This window comes from Microcaecilia unicolor, chromosome 1, assembly GCF_901765095.1.
Source record: "Microcaecilia unicolor chromosome 1, aMicUni1.1, whole genome shotgun sequence".
NCBI classification, from domain to species: Eukaryota; Metazoa; Chordata; class Amphibia; order Gymnophiona; family Siphonopidae; genus Microcaecilia; species Microcaecilia unicolor.
In genome coordinates this window covers 603,151,794-603,167,383 of record NC_044031.1, presented here as the reverse complement: position 1 = coordinate 603,167,383, position 15,590 = coordinate 603,151,794, and the positions used below count along the sequence as shown (strand labels likewise).

The following is a 15,590-nucleotide window of genomic DNA, read 5'->3' as shown; positions in this document are numbered from 1 at the left end:
GCCTGTCTCTCCTGGTTAAAACTGGTGGTGGATCAGCCCGCGGAGGGTGCGGGATCCCTCTCTGAGGTTGCCTCGCTGTTGGAGTCGGCCCTGTCATTTTTGGCTGACACCCTTTATGATCTGGTCAGAGCTTCGGCTAAGCAGATGTCTGTGGCGGCTTCTGCCCGCTGCCTTCTTTGGCTGCGGCATTGGGCGGCTGACATGGCCTCTAAGCAAAGACTGGTGAGGTTACCCTTTCGGGGCGTCCTGTTAATTGGAGAGGATTTGGAGAAGATTGTTAAAGACCTAGGGGATTCTAAACCCCAGCGGTTACCTGAGGATAGGCCGAGGCCTTCTTCCAAGGGTCCTGTGTTTCCCTCCTCTTCCAGACCTCGCTTCCGTGAAGCTCGCAGGTATCGCCTGGGGCGCTCTGCTGGGTTTTCTCCGGTTTGCGGTGTTGGGTCAACATTTCCAGTTTCGGGCCTTGCCTTTCGGCCTAGCCACAGCTCCCCGTACCTTTTCCAAGGTAATGGTGGTGGTAGCTGCCTATCTCTGATGTGGTCCGTTTCCTATGTGGGGCTCTTCGGCTTCGGCCTCCTCTGCGGCAGCCGTGCCCGGAGTGGCATTTGAATGTGGTACTGCGAGCCCTCCAGGCCCCACTGTTTGAGCCGTTGAATAAGGTTTCTGAGAAGGATCTAACACTTAAGACAGTGTTTTTGGTGGCCATTGCTTCGGCTAGGAGGATTTCTGAAATTCAGGCTTTGTCTTGCAGAGATCCTTTTTTGCAGTTTTCTGAAGCAGGTGCCGTCGTTTCTACCTAAAGTGGTTTCGGCTTTCCATGTCAATCAGGTGAAGAGAGGATTATCCGGGGGAGTTTGCCTCGCTACTTTTCCTGGACGTGCAGAGAGCCTTGTTTCGGTACTTGCAGATCTCTAATGAGTTTCGACGCTCGGATCATCTCTTTGTGCTCTTGTCGGTATTGAAAAGAGGTAAGGCGGCTTCTAAGGCTTCCATTGCTCGCTGGATTAGGGAAGCCATTGGAGCGGCGTATCTGCTACAAGGGCGGACGTCTCCAGTGGCCCTGAAGGCGCATTCTACTGGGGCACAGGCGGCTTCTTGGGCGGAGGTGTCGGCCTTATTTCTGCAAGAGATTTGTCGGGCGGCTACTTGGACGTCCCGTCATACTTTTGTGAAGCATTACAGGCTATATGTGTCTGCTTGGGAGGATGCGAGTTTTGGGGCGGGAGTGTTGGCGCGGGGAGTGTCGGCTTCCCACCCTACTTAGGGAATGCTTTGGTACATCTCACTAGTTCCTGGATTCATCTGCTGCAAGTGGCAAGGAAGGTAAAATTGTCTTACCTCATAATTTTCTTTCCTTTAATGCATCAGATGAATCCAGGATCCCTCCCTAGTTCAGCCGACGGGTTTTTCATTTTCCGCGCAGTGTAGCTATTTTTTCCTTCCGGGTTCTCTTTTGCAGAGTTCAGACAGATATGGGAACACGGAAAGGATTCCGATTTCTGGATCAAGTTGCAGTTATTTCGAAGTTGTTATTTGGTTCTCTGTTTTTCATAGTGAGGATGGTTTCTGGTTGTTATTGTTTTCATATTTTTGGCCTTGGCAAATGCTTAAGAATGACATACTAACTGAGGAAGGAGCTTGGCCGTCTGGCATCACTGCTTTCAGTTTGTTTATCTCTATCTCCACCGGCTGGTAGGCGGACAACCCACTAGTTCCTGGATTCATCTGCTGCGTTAAAGGAAAGAAAATGATCAGGTAAGACATAATTTTACCATGTAGATTTTTTTTTGATTTACAAGAAGTCTTTATGTGAAATTTTAGAATAAACATACAATAGGTATCAAGCTGTCTTTACATATCAACTTCAAAATTCAAGCAAGCATAAGACCAGCCCAGCCGCCCCTTGTTGCTATTACATTACAGCCAAAGGTAGCCTCTAGAACTTCAATATTTTATGTCAACTTTTAACCCGTATCCAAAACCATGTAGATTTTTTAAACATTCCTTACAAAATTTAGTATGAACAGAATAAATTTAAAGCTTGTGCAATTGATTTGCGCACATTAACAAAAATGTTTTTGTTAAAACAAGTGGTTAAATAAACTGAAAACATTGACAAAAACTGGGGAAAGCTAATTTTTCAAAAAATGAACCAAAGTTGTTGTTTTTTTTTCTTTTGCCTCTGCACTTCGAATTTCTGATGTACTCTCTTACCTTGGAACTGTAAATTTACTATACTACATTGCAGATAATTTTTATTTTCTATTGTGTAGCAGTTCAAGCTGTTCCATTTTTATTGAGAGCTTAATTGCTGTGCAGTACACCTGGAATAAACGTCCAGAATTGGCGTGTTGTGCTCATCCTTTGCCTGCCACATCCAACCTAGAAGCCTACATTTTTGAGGCTGTTTTTAAATCTTAACTCTTTATTCTCCTGTTAATATCTGTTATTTTTTTTTTTTAAATAAACTTTTATTGGTGACAACAACAATTGTACTGTTCCAGTCTCATTCTAACAAGTTTAACACTGCACAAACATCATTTACACAACCATCATATAACTTTGTCTCACTATGTCACACCTTTTATTGTTTCTCCCCCTTTTCCTTGGACTAGTCCCTCTCCCTCCCCTCTCCCCCAACCCTTCCCCACCCCCCACCCACCCTCCCTTCCTCCCTTCCTCCCAGGTAGTACTCTGTTAGTATATTTGTATCTATCCATTAAGTATTCTACTCCGTGCCAGTGGTGTTAGAGTATCCAGGAATGGCTGCCAACACTGGAAGAACTTGTCTCCCCTCGGGGATGATAAATCCGGTACATCTTTTCGCTCCATAGCGCATAAGGAGAGCATGTAAGCCCGCCACAACTGGATCGAGGGTCCTTCGTCCCTGAGCCACAATTTAAGTATGGATTTCTTCCCCATCATCACTGCTCTTCGTAAAAAAGCTTTGAGGCCTATTTTCTTTCTGCCCCTGGTTGCATATTTCTCAAACAATAGGCCAGGTTGTCGGTTCCACATTACCCCCCACATCTTTGACACCTGTGCACATAATAAAGACCAAAAAGCTAATACAGCTGGGCAGTGCCAAAACATATGTCCTAGGTGTGCTTTCTGCCCCGTGCATCCCGGACAATCATCGCTCTGCCGCAGGGTTGCTTTATAGGCTCTATGTGGAGAAACATATAATCTCATCAGAAATTTATACTGAGTTTCTCTAATATCTGTGCTCCCAAATTCTTTATAACATGTCTGGAGGCAAGACTGTATGTTTATTTCCCTTACGCGAAGCCCCAGTTCTAATGCCCATTCCTGTGCCAATTTAGCATATAGCATTGGTGCCTGTGCCTCTTTAATCTGTGCATGATAATACTTCAGAGGTACCGCCCTCTGTGCTTCTAGGTCATATATTTCTGTCAACTGGTTGCGCACTTTGGAAGTAAGTGACTGCTGCGGGAGTGAGCTTGTATAATGTTTTAGCTGAGTGTACGCAAGGAAGTCCTGACATGTTAATCCCTGGCGGCTACACAACTCCTCCTCTGTCCGCAACTTGCCATCCCCCTTCATGATCTGAAACAGAAAAAATATGCCCTCTGACCTCCAGGCGACAAAAGTAGCTGAGGTGCTGCCCACTGGAAACTCTGTATTTCCTCCCAGGGGCAGGAATGGGGTCACCTTTGGGTTTATCTGAAATAATTTACAAATCCATTTCCATGCCTTTTTCATAGGTCTAAAAAGTGTCAATACTTTTTTTTGGTGTGCCCCCCTTCCCAGCCCTACATGCAACCAATAACTAAAATGCATATTGCCCAACATTGCACATTCCATTTCTGGAAAGGAAAAGTGCGACGTTCCCTTAAACCAATCCGCTATGTGTCGCATGCATCCTGCTACCGACATCCATTTCACGCTCAGTACACCTAATCCTCCCTTGTCTTTTGGCAGATATGTTTGTTTAAATGACACTCGGGCTCTACGTCCATCCCATAAGAATCGCCTGAGCATTCTATGGAGGTCTACCTCCTCTTTATGAGTTAGAAACAACGAAAGCACCTGTACCACATATGTCCACTTAGGCACGAGGATCATATTGTAAAGCGCTACCCGCCCTAATAGTGAGAGGGGTAATTTTTGCCACATCAATAAAGCTGTCCTCGTGGTCTCCCACAAAGGTCGCAAATTGATGGCATGTACTTTATTTAATTGGGCTGGAATATATACTCCCAAATATTTAATTGCTTTTGTGCCCCATTGCAGCGGAAAGGATTCCTCCCACTGTGTCTTTATTGTCTCATTAGTTGGCAGAGCTACAGATTTTTGTTTATTTAATTTGAATCCGGAATAATATCCAAATTCCTCTACTGTTTCCAACAGTCCTGTTAGGGAGCCCTGTGGCCTTGTAAGCGTAAGCAGGATATCGTCCGCAAACGCTAGCACCTTAATTTCAGTCTGTGGCATTGTTACTCCTGCGATCTCCTTATTCTTACTGATCGAGCGTAGCAGAGGTTCTAAATATAGTAGAAAGAGAAGGGGTGAAAGAGGACAGCCCTGCCGCGTTCCCCTTTGTATTGAAAAGGGTGTGGATATCATGTTGTTTACTATAACACGTGCTGTGGGTGCTGAATACAATGTCAAAATCGCTCTGAGATACCAGCCCTCCAATCCCACATATTTCAATACCTCAAAAAGATACTCCCAGCTTACTTTATCAAACGCCTTCTCCGCGTCAAGACTCACTAGCAGAAGCGGATCTTTTTGTTCTTGACTCTGTGCTAGCGCTAACAAAGCTCGCCTAACATTAAGTCCAGGGTGCCTCCCTTTCACGAAACCAACTTGATGATCCCCTATCAAAGACGGTAAGTGTTTTGCTAACCTATCTGCTAGAAGTCTGGCCAATATTTTAAGATCAAGATTCAATAAGGATATTGGTCTGTATGCTTCTAAAGCTTCTGGGGGTTTACCCGGCTTGGGTATCAAGGTTATCAGGGCCTCGTTCACTCTAGAAGGCCAAGCTCCACTCTCCACTACCTCCTCATAGTATAGTGTAAGAGGCCCACACACCCTATGACCCATGAGTTTATAATATTCTGTGGAGAACCCATCCATCCCCGGGCTTGTGCCTCCTACAAGAGATTTAATCACCTTCTGCACTTCCTGGGCTCTTATGGGATCATTTAGCTGATCCCTGATTTCTTGGGCCAGGCGTGGCATTCCCGAGTCCTCTAAATAGTCCCCTGGCTCTGGACCTACTGTTTCTGGGTCTGCCCCATATAACTTCTTGAAATAGTCTGTAAAGAGTTGTAAGATTTCAGTAGGTTTGTGTTGCTGTGTGCCATCTGGTGCTGTTAATGTGTGAATAAGTTTTTTAGTCGTCCATGTTTTTACCATTCTTGCTAATAATTTCCCATTTTTATTGCCGAATTTAAAATAATGATATCGCCTACTAAATAGGAATTTCTTCGTTCGTTCATGAATCAATGTGTTAAGCCCTGCCAAATTTGCCATCATATGCTCATAATTAGCCTCAGTTGGGCATTGCTGGTGTTTCCTTTTGGCCTGTATATACTGGCGTTCTAATTGAATAATGCCTTGTGATATTCTCTTGTTTCTGGCAGCCACATAACTAATGATCTCTCCTCTCATCACTGCTTTAGATGTTTCCCAGAACAACTCAGGTGTGTCTTGGTGCTGTGTATTGGTCTCAGTATAACTATCCCACTTCTGTTCTAAATGAGATCTGAAATCTGGGTCTCCCATTAAGTATGCTGGGAATCTCCATCGCCTATGTTGCTCAATGGGTGGCCCCAACTCCACATCTATCCAAATTAGGGTGTGATCTGAAATAGCCATCGGTCCCACCTCTGCAGAGTGTACTACCGAAAACAAGGGGGCGGATATCAATATGTAGTCAATACGAGACCACGTCCGGTGAACCCTCGCGAGATGAGTGTAGTCTCTTTGCGTAGGGTTCAGCAGCCGCCAGGGATCCACCAGATTTAACGTGTCACACAAATAATCTAGGCCTTTTCCCTTACCCATGGCCCCCCAAGCCGTGGATGATGATCGGTCCAAATCTGGGTTTAACACTTGATTGAAATCTCCCATTAGTATCCATGGTGCCGTGTCATATTTTAGTCCTAATTTTACTAGAGTTGGAAAAAAACTTGAGTCACGGGTATTAGGTCCATAAATACCACATAGATAATAATTTTGGCTCATGTAATTTATGTGTATCAGAACATATCTGCCCTCTTTGTCTCTTTCCACTACCCGTGACTCGCAAGGAAGGCCCCTCTTTATAAGAATTGCTACTCCTCCCTTGTGACCCGTGGCCGATGAATAATAACATTCCCCCACCCATTGTTGTTTCAATTTCTGGTGTTCCTCGTCCGACAACTTAGTCTCCTGCAGACATGCAATAGAGGCCTGGTGGTGTTTTAGACATGTTAATATCTTGGTCCGCTTCACTGGGGAATTTATCCCAGATACATTCCAAGATATCACACGCAGAGGAGGAGTCTTAGCCATTAGCCTTTTGTAGGTGTCTCCTATTCAGCGTGTCCAACCCAGCTCTGGGCCCCAGGTTCCCCAGCCACAACCCGGCGCCTCCTACATTGTGCATAAGTCGTTTTTCTATTCCATATGTTTTACCTGCAATATGCCTGAACTTCCTACCTGGTAGAATTGGTCTTCCCTCCCCTCCCCTCCCCCTTCCCTTCTATTCCCCTCTCCCCCCCCCTCCCCCCCCCTCCCTGTCCCCATGTTCCTTCCCCTGCCCCCTTCCTCATGCCACCCTCGCCTGGCATATGGGTCTGTTTGATGCACCCGGAATCCCCCCACCAAACTTTTGTAACATATCTATACTTCATTACGTGCTCTCTATTTAACTGTGCACATTAACCTCACAATGTCAAGCCCCTTAAACAGTCTCTTACAGTTAGAAGACCAGTTCTTCTATGTCTCTTTGTCATATTGGTGTTCACCCATGGACTTCTCTTGCCGTCAACTACTGGCCTGTCATTACTCTTCACTTGGTATGATGTTCAATAGAACCAAAAGGTGGCCTCTTAATCTTGTAAATCCCCTGTGGTTTTTGAATTTTGACTCTCGTCCACCTGCCACTTCACTGCGATCATGCTGGGGGACGTTCCATCCACTCCAAAGCTGACTCCGGTGTCTGAAACAGTTTCCATCCGTTAGCAGTCTGCACTTTCAGTGTGGCCGGGTACTGCAATATAAATCTTAGTTGCTTTTCCACCAACTTCGAACACACCGGTGTAAACGCCCTCCGCCGCTGCGTGAGAGATGAGGAATAGTCCTGGAATACTTTTATTAATCCTCCTTCATATTTCGCTTCCTCTTTGTTGGCTTTATATAGGCGCAATATTGCTGCTTTCTGCGAGTAATCATGAAATTTTACTATAACCACCCGAGGGCGATTTTCACGTGGTTGCTTCTGGCCTATTCTGTGCGCTCTGTCTAAGCGAATGTCCATGCCTTCCCGGGCCTCCGGGTAGCGCGCCTGCAACCATGTTTCCAAAGTTGTCTTTAATTGCCCCTCCGCCAGGGACTCTGGGAATCCTACGAATCTTAAATTCTCTCGTCGAGACCGATTCTCCAGCTCGTCTAACTTTTGCTGGTACTCTATGGTCAACTGTTCCAACTTGTCTATACTCGTCCCCTGTTCTTGCTGCGTATCCTCTACTTCGGACACCCGAGCTTCGAGCTCGCCAGTTCGGCGTGTAAGTTCTGAAGTCATATTTTTAAGCTCCGCTATTTGCTCCGACAAAGTATTAAATCGGGAGTCCAGTGCGTGAACAACCGCCTCCGTTAACTCTGTTACCAGAGTATCCGTTGGGGCGTGCGCTGGAGATACGGACGGGGACACCGGCGCCATCTTGTTTTCCGCCCCGCGGAGCCTCTCGTCCTTACGTTTAGTTGTTTTAGTGCTCACCGACATTGTCTGCTGTATCAAAAATTTGTCCATATATTCCAGGTCTGATCAGGAGCTCTTTTTTTATTCAATTGCGGAGTTTGAGAGCATTAATTGTTATGTTTGGTGAGGAGTTCCGGAGCCGCGATGTAACCTGCGTCCACCGCCGCTCACTGCATCACGTGACCTTTGATATATATCTGTTATTTTTAACCATTTCCCATAATAAGTGATACTCCTTAATTCTTTTATTCTAGTTTCCTGACTTGAATAGATTGCTCCCTCCCAAAAAAGAGTTTATTTATTTATTTATTTATAAAAATTTATACATTTATAATCAAGCAAAATACTTGTTTGAAAAGCAATACATTTCAGTCATTTCAAAGAAAATATAACAAGAAAATAATTATTTGAAATTTCTTGCTCAAGTCCACATTATTGAGACAAGATTTGAAGAAATGGAATTATTTATAGACATAAATTTCAAAGATAGAGCACTAAATGATAACAGCCATCATTGCACAGTGTTTTTCACATATTTAAAGGGACAAGATGTTTTAAATACCCCTATTTTGCCTTGAGGTAAGGAATATTGTCAGCTGCGCTGGATCAAAAAACACATACTTGTTTGCCTGGTATCTCACCACACACTTGCAAGGATATCGCAAGTAAAATGTTGCACCCAGCTGAGTTACTGCTGGTTTCATTAAAAGAAAAGACTTCCTACGCTTTTGTGTTTCTCTGGAGATGTCGGGAAACATTTGTATTTTCTGACCAAGAAATGATTTATCTTTATTCTTAAAATACATAGACATTAACCACTGTTTATCAGGTGCCAATGCCACTGTAACTATTAATGTTGATGAAATTACATTTTCATTATCTGATGATTCTAATAAATCAGTGACATTCAATGGTTGTTCTTGGCCTATTATTTTTTGATCACCTCTTTCTTTAACTGGAAGATAATACACTTGGGAGAAAGGAGGAATTAAGTCCTCCCCTACACCTAAAATTTCCATTATGTATTTTTTTAACATTTCCCTGGGAGATATAACAGTTTGTTTAGGAAAGTTTATCAAACGTAAATTATTGCTTCTAATATTGTTCTCAAGCAGTTCAGTTTTTCTTCTCAATGAAGTCAAATCTTTAATCATAACCTCCTGTTGGGTAAGCAATCTTTTCATATCCAAATCTTTTTGTTCTTCTATCTGTTCCAGTTTAACAATTTTTAAGTCCATGTTATTTATTTTTTCCTCTTGTTTTAACATTTCCTGGTTTAGTCTATTTATTTGTGGAGTAATTGATTTCCCTAGATCTACAATCAGAGTCCACAAAGAGTCTAGAGTAACTTCTGCTGGCTTGTGCATATCAAAAGAAGGGAGTGGTGGTCCTACCAGATTCAAGTTTGCTGAATTCCCCACCGAATTCGTTGTAAAATTCGGTGTAGCCATCAAGGCTTCTTGCTCTCCAGCCAGAGGATGATCTGCCTCCCGACTAGGACTGGTCTCTCCGCTTCTGGGGGACCGATTCAAAGTCGACTCTGACGGGGTGCTACAGCCCAACGGCTGAGGGGGTGGTTCCCTTGTGTCGGGGCTGAGCGTAAGCTCTAGCCCTGGAGACGCCGCCGTGCCTCCATTCGCACCGGCGCGTATCAACGGGCTACCTCCCGGCACTCCGATAGATGAAACTACTGGCGTCTGGAAAAAGGGCCGAATATCATGCGAAGTAGGAGCCGATCGCTGCGGAGCACTGGAGGCAGACTTGCCCCTTCGCTTCGGCATCGTAAGGAAATCAGAGAGCAGTAGTAATGGTGGCTGTTAGCAGGTACACTCGGCGGCCATCTTGTCAATGTTCTCTGGAAACTGTGACGATTTCTTTCCCAAAAAAAGAGTTTATAATGTCCCCAAATGGGTTATTTCTGCACATACAATATGACAGGAATGGACCTCACTCCTAGTCAGGCTACGAGGAGTATGATCTCAAGCTCTTAAATTTGCAGCTAACATTCACCATAGTACCTGCATGGTGCCAAAAGAGAGCTTCCTTATGGAGTTCATAAGATGTTACATGTTTAGGCCATGTATCCAGATGTGCTGGGAAATTCTTTTTAATCAAGCTTGTAGCACTCAAAACAGTGGGAAATATTTCTATATACATCTGCCATGCTCTCTTGGTCTCAGACTGGATTTCTTGGTACTTATGGATTTTCTCTGTCCACACAATTTACAGAGTTACCGTTTATTTATTTGGATTTTACTCACACCTTTTTCAGTAGTAGCTCAAGGTGAGTTACATTCCTTGTCCCTGGAGGGCTCACAATCTAAGTTTGTACCTGAGGCAGTGGAGGGTTAAATGACTTGACCAAGATCATAAGGAGCAACTGTGGGATTTGAACCGGCCACCTCTGGATATGAAGACCAGTGCTCTACCTACTAGGCCACTCCTCCACTCCTTTAGTTTAGAACCGACACCTCTATGCTGTTCCGCTGGTTGTTCCCCCCCTATTACCGCTATGTTCAGCTTCCTTGCATCTAGCTTTTTATTAGGATGGGCCATCCCAAATTATCATCACCTTCTTATATCTCCACAGTTTTCTTAGTCACAATCTCAATGCTTTTTTGGGAGAGTGATGTTATACTGTTGCAAAGTTTTTCCAATGGATGAAACATCCCATCTTGTTGGTTTTTTTCTGTGTAGAAATTTTCTACCATCACCAATTCGCAAGATGTTTCCAGCTCTTTTTTTTTTTTTTAAACAAAATTTATAGGTGTCTGTTGTACTATGCTTGCTGTGAACCATCTTGTCTGCAAACCCCTGTCCTGGGATGCAACTGTCAATCTCTCATCCCTGGGTTTTCGTTCTCCTCTCATTGTCTGTCCATGTATGATTCTGAAGTAATACTTAATGGTTTTCCCAATGTATTTGTGCATTTGCCACTTGTTTTTTCCTTGTTTTCTGGTCTGATTCTTTAAAGATCATTTTCTTTTTTCTACTTTCTTATGCATGTGTGCATAGCACTGTGTACATCTAGTAGTGCTATAGAAAGATAAGTAGTGTAATAATTGTCACACCCGAACAGGTAAACACTTTTTAAAACTTTATATTGATTAATTTATAGTCAAATTTCCATCTTGACTTGACTTTATAGGTAAGAAAATTTAGGTATTCCTTGTTTGTGATGAGAGTAGATGGTAGGAAAATAATTTCTTCCTTTCTAGTCACAGAAAGTATAATATGTTTTCTTGTGATGTGAGTAGACGGATTGCTTATTGGATGGTTAGTGTGGGGGTTTGTATATATTGTATATATTTTCGTTTGACTTGTTTTTGTTAAGTTCTTTGATGACTTTGTGCCAGGAATGTAGTATATACATTTTTATAAATAAGTTACTAATAAGAATTGTAAACTACTTAAAACACTGTGGAATGGGAGGCATGATAGTATTCCTTGATGCTTTGCTTCACTTCACGTAGAACCTGAAGTAGCATGAAGTGTCATAATGTCTCATTTCTTTGTAAATCTCTAGCTGCATTGGAAGGATTATGCTCTGCTTCTGTTATTTATCACTACCCTGGTGGTACAGGGGGCAGACCTGGAACTCGTCGGACTCCTGGTGCCTCACTTCCAGCTGAGGCAGGCAAGAGACACAGACCTGGTAAGCATAACAGATAGCCACTACAGATTTGGCATTTATTTTTCACATGGGTTTGTTTTTTTATGTGTGTAAGAGGGATAAAAGGGAAGGACTTACAGACATCAGACTTACTTTATCCTGTAATTTGCTGTGACTGAATGTTTGTCATTTGATTGGAAGCAAAGTCTGTTTCCATATCATCATGCTGATCAATCCATAGACTGGTGGGTTGTGTCCATCTACCAGCAGGTGGAGATAGAGAGCAATCCTTTTGCCTCCCTATATGTGGTCATGTGCTGCCGGAAACTCCCCAGTATGTTCTCTATCTCAGCAGGTGGTGGTCACACACAGCAGCAGCTCTGGCTAGGTCTCCAAGCCTAATCTTTAGGTTTTGTTGAGTACCTGGGGTTGAGGGCTCTTCTGGAGCAAGTGCAAACCTGGTGGCGCCAGGTCCCTCCTTTTCTCCCCCCTCCCGCTGGCTCCGTTAAAAAAAAAAAAAATTTTGGACGTCCTTAAGGGCGTTTATTTCGACGTTTATTTAAACGTTTATTGCAGCTACTCACTGGGACACCAGGTCGTTACAGCTCGGAGCGAGAAGCAGGTAATTTTTACCTTTTTATAGCGGGCAGGGGGTTCCCCGATTGATCTCCGCGTGGCCTATGGCGTCGGAGGGCGAGGGCGCGAAGAATCGCTCCCCGGACTGCGTGTGCGCTTCTAGCGGGGATGCGGGGGTTTTAAAGTCTGATTCGCCCTTGTTGGGTGTCAGTTTGGAGGCCGGTCAGTGTCCCGGGTCTTCCTCCGGCGCGGTGGTTTTTCCCGCCATAAAAGCCCATCCCCCGCTGCTCGCCTCCGCCATCTTGGCCGGCCACTCTGCTCGGACGGCTTCTTCTTGGGCCGCCCTTGAGCTGGGAGACGTTCATGCCATGGCCGCCCTTGATTTGGGCGACGGCAAAAAAGCGGCTAAAGTTAAGCGCCGTTCTTCCCGCGCGGCTCCTTCACGGAGTGTCGTGCTGGACGCCATCTTGGATGCGCAGCATGTTGCTCCCCCGCTCTTGCGAGCGCCGGTTGAGGGTGCGTCTAGGGCTGTGGCCCAGGCTGCTGAAATACACAGTCTGGGGGGTTTCTTCCCCGAGTTTATTTTGCTGCTGCATCAGGCCTTCCTTATGCAAAAAGCTGCCCCTTCTCCCTTGGCCGATAACGGGGTTGAGGCCCCCGGAAGTAAACGCCCTCGGGTGGATTCCCAGGCCTTAGAGGACGCTGTTTCCTCTGATGTAGATGAGGGCAGCGTATCTGAGTTCTCCCAACGGTCCTTTGGGGATTCCTTGGAGGAGACGGATTTCCGCTCGGATGGAGCGGATGACCCCTCTGCAGCGCGGATCTTTCGCTCAGAGGATTTGCCCAACCTGTTACTGCAGGCCATGAGCATTTTGAAGATTTCCTCGCCAGAGGACGTCTCTCCCTCAGCCCCTGTTGGCTCTGCCATTATGCTGGGGACGAAGCGCCCGCCTAGAACCTTCCACGTGCATGATGCCATGCACACCTTAATTTCGGCTCAATGGGATGTCCCGGAAGCGAGCCTCAAAGTGGCTAGGGCTATGTCCCGCCTCTATCCTTTGCCTGAAAGTGAACGTGAGGCCTTTATTTGGCCTACCGTGGATTCTTTAATCACTGCGGTGACTAAGAAAACGGCGTTGCCAGTGGAAGGTGGCACGGCCCTAAAGGACGCCCAAGACAGAAGATTGGAAGCAGCTTTAAGGTCGTCCTTCGAGGCGGCTGCCTTAAGTTTGCAGGCCTCAGTTTGCGGCTCCTATGTGGCCAGGGCGTGCCTGATGATGGTGCAGCGGGCTTCCCCCTCGGATCCTTCCTTGAGGGCTGATTGGCCGGCCCTGGAATCGGGCTTGGCTTATTTGGCAGACTTACTGTATGATGTCTTGAGAGCCTCGGCTAAAGGTATGGCTCAGACAGTCTCTGCGCGGCGGTGGCTTTGGCTGAAACATTGGTCTGCGGACCACGCCTCTAAGTCCCGCCTGGCTAAGTTGCCTTTTAAAGGCAAGCTGCTCTTTGGGATCGAGCTGGACAAAATTGTGACCGATCTCGGCACGTCTAAGGGCAAGAGGTTACCAGAGGTCAGGGCTCGGGCCAGTGCTCGCCCCGGTATCTCCAGAGGACGGTTTCAGGAAGCCCGTCGGTACCGCCCGGGCAAGTCTGTCTCCTCTGTCCCCTCTTCCTTCAAAAGGAACTTCTCCCCCAAGCAGCATTCCTTTCGCAGAGACCGCCGTCCCGGAGGTACGCCCTCCGGTCCTCCCCCAGGGTCTCGTACCCAATGACGGGGCCCTGGTCCATGGCCCAGTGCAGATTGGAGGACGCCTGTCCTCGTTTCTGGGCGAGTGGACCAGGGTAACTTCAGACGCTTGGGTTCTGGAAGTCATCAGAGACGGCTACAAGTTAGAGTTCTGCCGACCCTTAAGAGACGGGTTTGTACTCTCTCCCTGCAAGTCTCTGGTCAAAGCTGTGGCAGTGCAGCAGACCTTGGACAACCTGATACGCCTGGGTGCGGTCGTTCCGGTGCCAGAAAATCAGATTGGCAAGGGACGTTACGCCATTTACTTTGTGGTACCAAAGAAAGGAGGTTCTGTCCGGCCTATCCTCGACCTCAAAGGGGTCAATTGGGCCTTGAAAGTGCGGCACTTTCGCATGGAGACTCTCCGCTCTGTTATAGCGGCAGTGAAGGCAGGAGAGTTCTTGGCTTCCTTGGACATCAAGGAAGCGTACCTGCATATTCCCATCTGGCCTCCTCATCAACGCCTTCTGCGTTTTGCAGTCCTGGGCCGACACTTCCAGTTCAGAGCCCTCCCTTTCAGGTTGGCTACTGCTCCGCGGACCTTCTCCAAAGTAATGGTGGTCATCGCGGCCTTCCTGTGAAAGGAAGGAGTACAAGTCCATCCTTATCTGGACGACTGGTTGATCCGAGCCCCCTCTTATGCAGAGTGCGGCAAAGCTGTGGACCGGGTGGTTGCTCTTTTGAGCTCCCTGGGGTGGATCATCAACTGGGAGAAGAGCCAGCTGCGCCCGACTCAGTCCCTGGAGTATCTGGGAGTTCGATTCGACACCCAAGTGGGCAGAGTGTTCCTGCCAGACAATCAGATTGTCAAACTTCAGGCTCAGGTGGACCAGTTCCGAGTAGCCTCTCCTCTTCGGGCTTGGGACTATGTGCAGCTGTTGGGCTCTATGACGGCCACGATGGAAGTAGTGCCCTGGGCTCATATGAGACCACTACAACACTCTCTGCTGCAGCGCTGGACTCCGATGTCGGAGGATTATGCTGTGCGCCTTCCCTTGGACCCAGCAGTGCGCAAGGCGCTGAGCTGGTGGCTGCAGACAGACAAGTTGTCTGCAGGAATGCCTCTGGTGACCCCGGAGTGGATTGTCGTCACGACGGACGCCTCTTTGTCGGGCTGGGGAGCCCACTGCTTGGGAAGGACAGCGCAGGGGCTCTGGTCTCCTGCAGAGGCAAAGTGGTCTATCAACCTCCTGGAACTCAGAGCCATTCGGTTGGCGCTTTTGGAGTTCATCCCGGTACTGGCGTTGAAGCCAGTACGGGTCCTGTCGGACAATGCCACGGCTGTGGCCTATGTCAACCGCCAGGGAGGTACCAAGAGCGCCCCTCTAGCCAAGGAGGCCATGAATCTATGCCAGTGGGCGGAAGCGAACCTGGAACAGCTGTCAGCGGCCCACATTGCCGGAGTCATGAATGTCAAGGCGGACTTTCTCAGTCACCATACCTTGGATCCCGGAGAGTGGCAGCTATCTGCTCAGGCGTTCTTGGACATCACGAAGCGCTGGGGCCAGCCGAGCCTAGATCTGATGGCGTCATCGGCCAATTGCCAAGTGCCGCGCTTTTTCAGCAGAGGACGGGACCCTCGATCTCTGGGAGTAGATGCTCTTCTCCAACAGTGGCCGACACAGGAGCTTCTCTATGTGTTCCCGCCCTGGCCCATGTTGGGCAGGGTGCTAGACCGGGTG

At 46.9% G+C, this 15,590-nt stretch overlaps 1 protein-coding gene across 3 annotated transcripts in view; it reads left to right on the top strand.

The window, feature by feature from the left end:
* Window positions 1–15,590, top strand: part of TRAPPC9 (trafficking protein particle complex 9) — a 1,491,395-nt gene that overhangs the window by 26,963 nt on the left and 1,448,842 nt on the right. For all 3 annotated transcript variants that reach the window (XM_030219557.1, XM_030219566.1, XM_030219550.1), the window contains one exon: window positions 11,460–11,588. In XM_030219557.1, coding sequence (XP_030075417.1) covers window positions 11,460–11,588 — 129 coding nt within the window. The remainder of the gene's footprint in view (window positions 1–11,459; window positions 11,589–15,590) is intronic.